This window comes from Acyrthosiphon pisum, unplaced genomic scaffold (assembly GCF_005508785.2).
Source record: "Acyrthosiphon pisum isolate AL4f unplaced genomic scaffold, pea_aphid_22Mar2018_4r6ur Scaffold_20774;HRSCAF=22095, whole genome shotgun sequence".
Lineage (NCBI taxonomy): Eukaryota > Metazoa > Arthropoda > Insecta > Hemiptera > Aphididae > Acyrthosiphon > Acyrthosiphon pisum.
Window position 1 is genome coordinate 1 of NW_021770169.1, and position 10,579 is coordinate 10,579.

Sequence of the window (10,579 nt, forward strand, 5' to 3'; positions counted from 1 at the left end):
TCAAATTATAAAACTATTGCAACACATAAGGTAGAAATTATACAATGCATTGTGAAATACTGAAATACATTTCGATGAATTAAAAATAAATAATATTTCTTGAAAATCCAGTTTTTAACAATTTTTATAGTGATATATTTCGATAAAAATATTGTGTTGTGTTAACGTTGCAACCTATTAAAAGGGAATATTCAGTAATTAAAACATGAATTCTACCCTAACAAATCCGCATTCATCTAGTCCCTATTTTCTCTACCCTCGACATCTCTCAATGCATGTGCCGCGTGGTGATTAAAACGTCTGAAAACATAAATAATCGCCGGCAAAAGTTTTATGTCTTTGGGACGGTTTAGGTGAACCGGAGGTATAAAAAGGGGAGAATGCAGATATATTCGGTTCGGTTAAAGATAGAATAAACACTAACTGATAGGATTTGAGAGCGTACCGGATTTATGTAAAAAGGAAAACCCAAAGGATTCCCCCTTTTTCCGTCACTATAATAATATTCAGCATTATTTATTTTTAAATCAAAATAATAAAACATTAGGTAATACCTACCTAATAAAAATAATAATATAATACAATTATTTCTCTTCACATCGATTCATTATTCACATAATATTCACAATTTTTTACTACACTATACTTCACGACCATTATTATATTAATTTATGATATTTTAATATGACCATATTTGGGCGTTGCGTGGACATCACATTTCCAATTAATGTCTCAAACGCTTAACGTAGAAAATTAGAGTTCATGGGTTGTAGTAACTATAGGTTAAGTAACTATAGTAACTATAGTTACTTTTGGTTATTATTGACCTATTATCAAATAGGCGATAATGTGATAATGTGATTGTGATAACAACATATTATTCTGCGATTTTCCATCGATTTTATGCGAAGTTGTAACTAAAAATCTAGATACAGGTTATATTATATTTTTTAAAACGCTGAAGATAACCCGTTCTAAAATTAAACTAACAATGCTAACGTATTCATTTGAGATTTTAATTTTTAATTGCATTTTAGCTACTTATCAGTTTTAAACATATAGTTGTACAATTACATAATAAATATATTATATATAATTTTATTAGTAACTTATATATGTTAAAGCTCCCTAAGCTTATGCGTAAGTTCCATATTATTTGGTACAAATGTATATAGATGGCCCACATATATCTATAGATTTTTTTCTCGTTAGACGGTTAGGTTAGGATGATCTCATCTACTGCTACAGGATTAAATTGCTAAATATTTTATCGACCCTATGATATCAGATTTTTAAAAACTTGTGTTTTTTTTTGTTTTTTTATACGAGTATTGAATTATTTAATAATCTAATGTCACACTTTCATTATTCAAAAATTAAAAATTAATTTTAACTGTTAAAGCTTAAATAATTTAGTACTTACTAATTATTAGTAACATAAAAATATTTTGTTTTTAATCGTGTCAATTACTATTATCTCTTTAAGATATAAATTTATAATAATTAAACTTAAGGAGATGTAATCGTAAAAATAAACGGCACAAGAGCTTACAGTTAGAGTACCAACTATAACACTTTTTATCAGTACCTACATAAGATATTTTTAGTAACTCTGAAAAAAACTAATTTTAGCAATTCTTACCCTAAATTATCAAAATATTTTGTACAACAATTAACTTAAAATATTTGGACTATAAATCTACATTATATTTCATAAACTATTACAGAGTTACTCATCACGCACGAGTCTGAATATTATTATAAATTGTACAATAATAAAAGTCGTATACACGAATTTATAAAAAAAAACTATATAATTATATGTACCTAAATAAGTACGTTTCAAGTATATGATTTATTTTACGAGCATACAAATAACAACAATGGATAGAAAAACATTGAATTATCATAATAATATATAATTCAAATTCAACTATAGTATACGCATAAATAAAAATATTTTAGGTACCTACTAATGATTATTTCATTAAGTTCTGATAATTTATTTTGAGTACAATAAATTATAATATATTTATAATAATACATTTTTTTCTTTCAAACTAATTTCTTATATTCTTATGATACTAATATTATAATACCATTGATTAAATATATGTATGTGTTTATTTAATCAATTATGTTACTGATTAAACCTATTAATAATATTTTACTCGTGGACTACGATTTGTCTTTGTTTCTCAACTCTCAACGATTGTGTTATATTATAGGTAATATTAATGCTAACAAATTATTACTTATTGATAAAAGTTAAAAATATTATTTGTATTCTAATGTAATAGGTGCGCTTTTTTTTTAAAATCAAATTCTAAAAAGTATTATGATGCATGTAAAACATTTTGTTGCAGGGCTAAAATAATGTTGCAACAATTAATATAAAATTCTAAAACTCTGTTCATAAAATGTAAACAACGTCATAAAATTATTGAACGCGTTACGTATGAACTTTAACTATAGAAGATTTCCTAATGGGTAAGTATTATTTCTGTACGGTGAAATGCGTTCTTTACCAGTAAAATGTCTACATTGCCTTTGAATACGTGGCTTCGGAGTTCGGGCACAGGTTTGGAATACTTTCAGTCCATTCTACCACTTGTTTCATGTCTACTAAAATATTTAAACTTCACCAAGCAACTCATAGGCATACCTAGTTATTTATGTAAGCCAATGGCATTTAAAATACATTATAGAATTGTCTGGTACTCAGGTGTATATTATTGTATTATGACGTGTATTATTATAAATTACAATGGCTTACCGGAGAGTGAAATTTATTAATAACTATAATATGAATTTTGTTAAATTAAATAGCCATATGTATAGCTATAATATTATGATTTGTGCTCGACATAATTATTATTTGATCAATTTAATTTTTTAATTTTTAAATCTGTTCAAAAAAATTTGAAGATGTGTAATACTAGTGTTCAAATAGTGTATATTTTTTATCATGAAAATAAATGGACTTGGGTATTATTATTTTATTGTCATAATTACAAATAATGCAAACCAAGTTCAAATGTGGCGAGTTCAGATTTAATTTTTCTTGCATATTTATCTTTGTTTTTATACTTACACATATTATTATATACAATTCTATTAAGGTCCTGGATAACATTTTTAAAAAATATGTATTCGATTATACTAATATATATTATCAATCATACTAAAAAACAGTAAAATCCTAAACGACTCTGTATCATATATTCAATTAGTATAGAAAATAGTACCTGTGTCCCTCTTATGTACCTTATGTCCCTGTGCAGCGTGCAGTTGTGTGCAAATATTATTTTGATGAAATAAACTTATATTTACAACACCATTATAAATTGACTCGTTATTTTAGTTAAAAAGTTTAATACTTTCCTTATATTTACGCAGTGTTTGTAGTTTTATTCATAGCTCCTGTTTCAATTTATCGAGCAAATCATAAATCTTTGAAGTATGTATTCTTGCCTATTTTCCTTTTAAATTATCTTCTGATAAAAGTCTTTACCATCTGTTTACTTTGTAGTTTGTACACATTATTTACATTTACCATTCTATATTAGCATATTATTACTATTATTATTATTTACCCTATAGCATATTGACATAAGTAAAAGACTTACCTAATTAACTGTACAATAAATAGTAAATATCCTATTAAGTACTGCTGAAATATGGACCTAAACTAACCTGAAATATGGATACCAGTAAATAACATCAACCCATACATATATGATTTTTAAATCTCTTAAGTTAATTTCAATACCATTAGATGTACTGAAATACTCCTAAACTGGTTTATTTGTTTGCACCCGTCCACTTACGATTTAAATAATAATATATTATAGAAATAAGGAAATAAAAGTTTTTTTTGTTTATTCATGCCTGTTTTGAAAAAAAAAAATTGCCTTACGCAGTATGCCTTGTGTTTTGATTTTTTTTGCAAATAATGTTTATAAAACTGCTGAATAATAGAACGTTAGACCTGTAAGCTGAATAAGTTAATAATATAAGGTCATTATAATGTAAATAAACCATCATTTATTTTGATAATGAAATTTGCTTCAACTGGTTAAGTATTGAACCGTTTAATTCGTGCCAAAAGAATATCCATTGCCGTGATAATGTTTTTAATCAATACGCGTTTTATCAAAATAAATATTTTTAGATTATTATAATTCTAAAATATCGCATTGGACATATATTAATTAGTTTTATCAGTCGGATATTGGTAGGTACTAAATAATACGTCATATAATTAGATACATAATATTATTATACTATCAGATACTAGCAAAAGATAAAACGAAATCAAAAAACTCTAGCAAAACAACAAAAGTATAATGACTACCTACCTGTAATGAGATGCCTTCTTATGCCTATTTAAATTAACAAGACATGTATTTAAGTTGACTATGAAATATTATTTTTAAGTCATAATTGACGCACAATTACCTATAGTAATTGATATACGTGTAAAGTGTATATGCATTGCAAGAATATGACTCAATATGTGTTTGTGAACACACTTTGTAATCTTAACACATATAAGATAAACTATGTAAACTAAAATATGGGTTATCATGTTCACATTGTACTCTCAGCAGTAGTTGAACAAGAATCTCGTTGATTAAATTTAAAAAAAAAAACTGTACCTTCGTACAAACTGCAGTCTGATAATCCTAAGAAAAAAAATTGCAATCGTTACCTACTAGTTATATTATTATTTTTAATATAAAATTGGAAATGGAAGTACCTAATTATAGTGAATTATATTTTCATTGAAAATATCATCATATCAAAATATTGTAAAAATTGAAATATTATAATTTATAACGATTATTAAATTAATTAATATAATTTAAGAAAAAAAATGTTTAAACATAATAATATTGTAAATCGGTTTTTTCTTGAAACTTGTATAGTTTATTGTAATAACAAATCGATTATTAGTACAAATCTATGACATTTTTATCCGTTGGCTTTCGGGCCAATTTTATCTCTGTTGTTATTGGCGTTGTACCGTGTCACCCACTTTTCAAATATTCCCAAGTCCCCTGACATGCGGATATCTCTCGGCATTTCAGAACACCAAACCCTCACTGCTTAAGCTATAGTATATTATATTATAATGAGCGCTGACTATAAGTCTAAATAATATATTAGATAGACTGCACCAGGACCGCGTCCTACACCCGTGACGGATAATAATAATTCGACGTGTCCGTCGTAAAAATAAGTACCCACATCGTACAGGTTTCAACCCTGCAGCGCATGACTATAAACGTATATAATATAGTGTTCGACATATTATTATTAAAGCTAGGCAATAATTAATACACTAAAGTGCTGCAGTTGAATGTTTTGATCGCTAAGAAGGGGAAAAATGACCGAGGTCGACGTCCTGCTGGTTCTTTATTTTTTTATATCCCTTCTTTTTTCCCCCCTTTTTGCTTGTTCGTAGTTCACGCGAGTCGCGTCGTACTTATATATATATATATATATACACACACACACAAGGCGAATGCAGTGTATGGTGGTATTATAATACGCACGGTCTCGACACAATATAAATGCGGCGGCAAGTCCCCGAGTTGTATGCAAACACGCACGCCAGTCTCGGCAGCGTATGCACACAGTACCTATACACCTATACTCCGTATTATAATACTGGTGCAGCTTGTCGAAAATCCGAACCAATGACTTCTGAGTGGTCGGACCGAGGATTAAACGGTAAGTGCGCATTACAAACGTACCGGCGGCAGAGGGTATAATACCTATAATATTGTATGCTAACTGCAGCAGAGGGTGCTTCGCGCAGAGTTTATATACGTACGCGCGACGGACATCTTTTGCATCATTCGACCGGATTTAATCCGCGCAACTTTTTCAAAGGGCTCCCTCTTTTCTTTAAACAAAAAATTTCTTTTTATTACTTTCAAAGGCATTGATCATATTTCCGTACACACTGACATTTTTCATTACGCATTCTCGACCGACTGCAGTTTCCCACACCCCCCCCCCACCCCTTTCACATCGACCGCGGATTTTCGATCCACGTTCAACGGTATAGAAACACTACGCCTCGCGTTCACAACATAATATAACCTCCGTCTGTATATACATATTATTATATCAACAGTACCGACGCACAATAGGCCGAAGTATTAATTAATCTTCACTGCGCCTATATATATAGACGCCTATTATAGGGCTATAAAGTATCAACTAACACACAGTCAAACGCCGGTATACCGCGTACCACCGAACTGTATAGAAGGTATACCTACACGCAGGAAGGATATTATTGTGTTTTCGAAGAAGATACTGCAGTATGTTATATATTATACACATAATATACGAGGCCGTTTCCACAGTACCAGTGTCGTGTCGTGTTCCGTTTATTAAATAAATAGTTGGTAACAAAATGTTGGTAACACGTTATATTGTATCGTCTACAGTGCGAATTATTCGACCCGCGGACGGAACAGTGCAGCGGGTACCATAATATTATACTTGAGTGTTCGGGGGAAAAAGAAGAAGAAAAAAACTAACAAGCTCATACCTATTATATGAGACAAACAAATTATTTATACAGTCCACAGTGTAAACACATAATATTGTACATATACGCATATATAATATTATATACATATAGTAGATACACGCTTAGACACGTACCGCTTTCAGCTGGTTAATTTACATAGGGATAGTAGGGTGCTTGTTGCGACTCGGCGGAATGAAACGATAAATGTCAATATAATAATGTATATGGCGCATATTATTATTTCGGACTGCTATATAATACGTGTGTAGCTGCTCCGTGCATGCTGCCTGTCGACGACCCCATAACACCGTTTATAACGTTTGCTTGGGTGTCACTATTTCGTGGCCAAAACAAATAAAACCGGAATTCAATTTGCCTCCATCTCAGCTTAACATCTTCAAATAATCTCCGTTCCGTCGTGTGTTTCGTTATTTCTACGAGTCGAGTCACAATGGATCTGATCACCTTGACGTAGCTGCTATATAAATACCGGCGTTCCTGTTAAGGAAGCATTTGATTCTCTATTCTGTACGACATTTTTTTTCTGACCGAACAACTACTTTTAAGTGGATATTTAGGTACGCTAATGACAAAACAACGATCCTCTCACCGCCTCAACAAATCTTAAAAGTCATCTTGATCGTATGGTAAATCGGTTTACCAAATGGCGTTTTAAAGTCAACCAAAAAAATAAGTCTGTTCATACTACATTTTTAATTTCAGACTTGCCTTGCCCCGTGTCCGAATATTTCTCTCAATAATATCCCCACCCCTACTCTCCACTGTTAAATATATTATTTTAGTACTTTGCCTAATACCTGATCAAAGACTTACTTGGACCCACCATATCAGAACTAAAATACTAAATAATATTAAATAATATTATCTAAATAATCACATACGAATAGTGAATACTTAAAACTCTATTATGCTATAATAAATACACCACCATGGGAATCAAATTTCATATTATGTATAAAACTTTACGAAAACTAATATAGACATATTATGGACTGCGTAGTTTTGGGTAATTTAAAAAATTAAAAATTAAAATATTATTAAAATTCATACATACCAAAACATTTCCCTAAGAAAACTAACGAATGTGCCTCTGCGGCTTAAGCCCCAAATTATAGGTACTCTTCATATAAATTTAAAACTATTAACAATAAACGATGAAGCCAAATGCTTTTAGAAAATATTTTACAACCACCTAAGTACTCATACGAATCCCCTAAACAAACATTATAGCCTCCACTACAATACCGAGTTCTCCTCCTTAAAGCGCAAGTGGTGTTGTGATTTGCTATGAGATTGAATAATAATAATAATAATAATAATAATAAAAAAGTAACAAATTACAAAATATCATCAATGGATTGCTCCTTTCATAAAAAAAGTTTTATATTTTATATTGCTGTAATATTTGTTAGATGCTTATTGCATCAAATGTTAGGTACCTTCCAAAAGTACTAACTACTAACTAGATCTAATTTGGTACCTGAAGTCTAACTAAAGTTGACGATCAGAGCATTTTTTCTACTAAAAAAATTTAAAAAATATATAATAAATAAAAAAAACACATCATTGTTAAATAAATACATTCATTGTTACGCTCAGAATCTGAAAAAAATGAACATGTTGAAAATAATAATATATGTTATGTTTGAAGTGGGAATACGTTAAAATAAAAAAAGTAAGAAGAAAATACGATTACAAAAAACGTCATTATAAATCTAAGAGATTCAATCTCATTCCGTTCCACTCAAAAAGAATTAAGTTTTTACTTGAATGCGCATATTATTATTGTTATGCGTTAGGACGTTATAATGGTGCGGTTATTATTATTTTAATGAAACTACACGTGGTCGGCGCACGTGGTTTGTTATAAATAGGGATAATAATATTATATATTTTAAACTACCAGAGACTTTATAGACGGTTCTATTTCGGGTGGAAAATCAAGAGAAATCGCAGCAACGGCGATGACGATGGTAATAATTAATTTATTCTAACGGTGAAGTCTAAAATATTACCTACTCAGCGGTGCGTGTGGTATCAGGTGTCGAATGTCATCTACTACTACTCTAATACTACTATTACTACTGTATACTTCTATTCCTACTACTACTACTACTACTACTACTTCTAATTGCTACTATTATTTCTACTTATTACTACTACTACCCTTATTTTCACCCTCTCGTGCGCGTGCGCGTGTGTGGAATATGTTTATGTGCATAGGATTTAACAGTTTCCGACGTGCTGCGTTTAATTTGATGATGCCTGGCGGCAAATGCTCGTTAGCATCGAAGAACCAAACCATGTGCACGTCGAGTGCGTAAGGGTGGGTGTACGGCACAGGGGTTGTCCTATATACCTTGGTGTTTGTCTCTCTCTTTCACACGCATACAAACACACACACACACACACACACACACACACACAGCAAATGGAGCTACATTTCGTAAGACATGCGCCATAGGTACTACAGTAGTACTAGTCCCCTGCACAATTCGCTTGCCTTCGGATGACAATTTTTCATTGATGAACGGTAAAAAAAAAAACAAGACGAAAAGTACCGGTGGTAATCCGTAAACGAGAGATACGCGTCGTCCTACGGTATTAGTGTACCCATAACAAATACGTATTCGCCCGAATGTACCGAACGTCGAGCACGGTACGAACGGACGAGAAGGGTGGCGGCGAAAAGGTGTGCGCCGCGTGGCGCAAAGGTGTGGGTATACCTACGCGATATCGCGACAAATGTTCAAACTTTGTTGGGAAAACATCTGAAACTCGTCATTCTCGCCACCCCGCGGGCAGAACGCAAGTCGTGTTTACGTTAATCGCGTGGAGTTTAGAGCCGCTATATATAGACGTTTAAGTAATCCCCGATTGTGCGAGGGGATTTGCATGTGTCATGTATACAAAATGCGCGATCCGCTGTTTCGGGAGCCGTGAAATTATTTTGTGAATACCTCTGAAAGTTGCGACTAGTATTAATTTTATAAATTTACCATTTTTTCTTGTTGTTTTTTTATTCTAGAGCCTGTGATTCGAAACGCTCTGAACTCGTGTACCTATATTATATATACACACTTATTAAGCGATATCCAGCTGTTTGGTGGTGAAAGTCTAATTTCCCTGAGCCAGTTTACATTATATTTGACTGTGGTAGGTACAAATTTTTTTGTATACTTCTAAAAGTTATAATTTCAAATTTAGTATTATATTTCATTCCTGAGTTATACCTAAATCATCATTGTACCGTTTGTATTAAATATGTGGCATACAATTAATAGATATAGCAGTCAGCAGATAATTTAGAATGTGTTTCTTTTATCTCTAAATTTTTAATTATATCTTAATTGTGTTGTATGAATATTATGATGCAGAAAGTTGGTAAACACTTCAATTGAAAGTTAATCAGACGCAATAAAAAAAAATTATCAGAGGAAACATACTACATTATAGACATTTAGTAGATATATAAAACGTTCGTGTTGTGATTACAATAAAAATTTTTGTCATTACATTAATTATGCTACTACTGTATATCTATATTATGTGCAGCACGATTAATTATAATATTATAGTCACCAACCATCATCTAAATTCGTTGTATTGTTATTTTTACCCTAATGATGATATACCCGAACGTAATTTCTGTATTAAACCGGTAGTTTCAAATGTTGTAAACAATATTACCGACCATATATAATGTTTTTTTTCACCAATATTATTTTGAAACTAGTAATACCTACATAGTACCTTTTTTGCAAACTCTTTGATTATTTGTAATTTTAGATCACTACGGAGAACAGCATTTTCAAGGTGCCGCGGAGCAACTACACAGGGCACTTTACACGTGAAAGTAAAAGTGTAGGAATTAGTCAAGGGTATTGTGGGTCCTTAACTCATCTAAAACTATTCCATTAAAAGCGTTCTAAAAACGATCAAACGAGAACTTGCAAATTCATGGAATTTCGTTTCTGGCATACCCTCCAAAATACGCACAAGTAC

General features: G+C 31.2%; 1 protein-coding gene across 1 annotated transcript; it reads left to right on the plus strand.

Moving 5' to 3' along the window:
• The first annotated feature begins 5,572 nt into the window (after positions 1 to 5,572).
• On the plus strand, positions 5,573 to 10,566 carry LOC115034712. Its single transcript, XM_029492084.1, has 3 exons — positions 5,573 to 5,739; positions 9,603 to 9,730; positions 10,364 to 10,566. Exons 1-3 carry the CDS (start codon positions 5,580 to 5,582, stop codon positions 10,493 to 10,495), a joined length of 420 nt encoding a protein of 139 aa, XP_029347944.1. The 5' UTR covers positions 5,573 to 5,579; the 3' UTR covers positions 10,496 to 10,566.
• Positions 10,567 to 10,579: the final 13 nt, after the last annotated feature.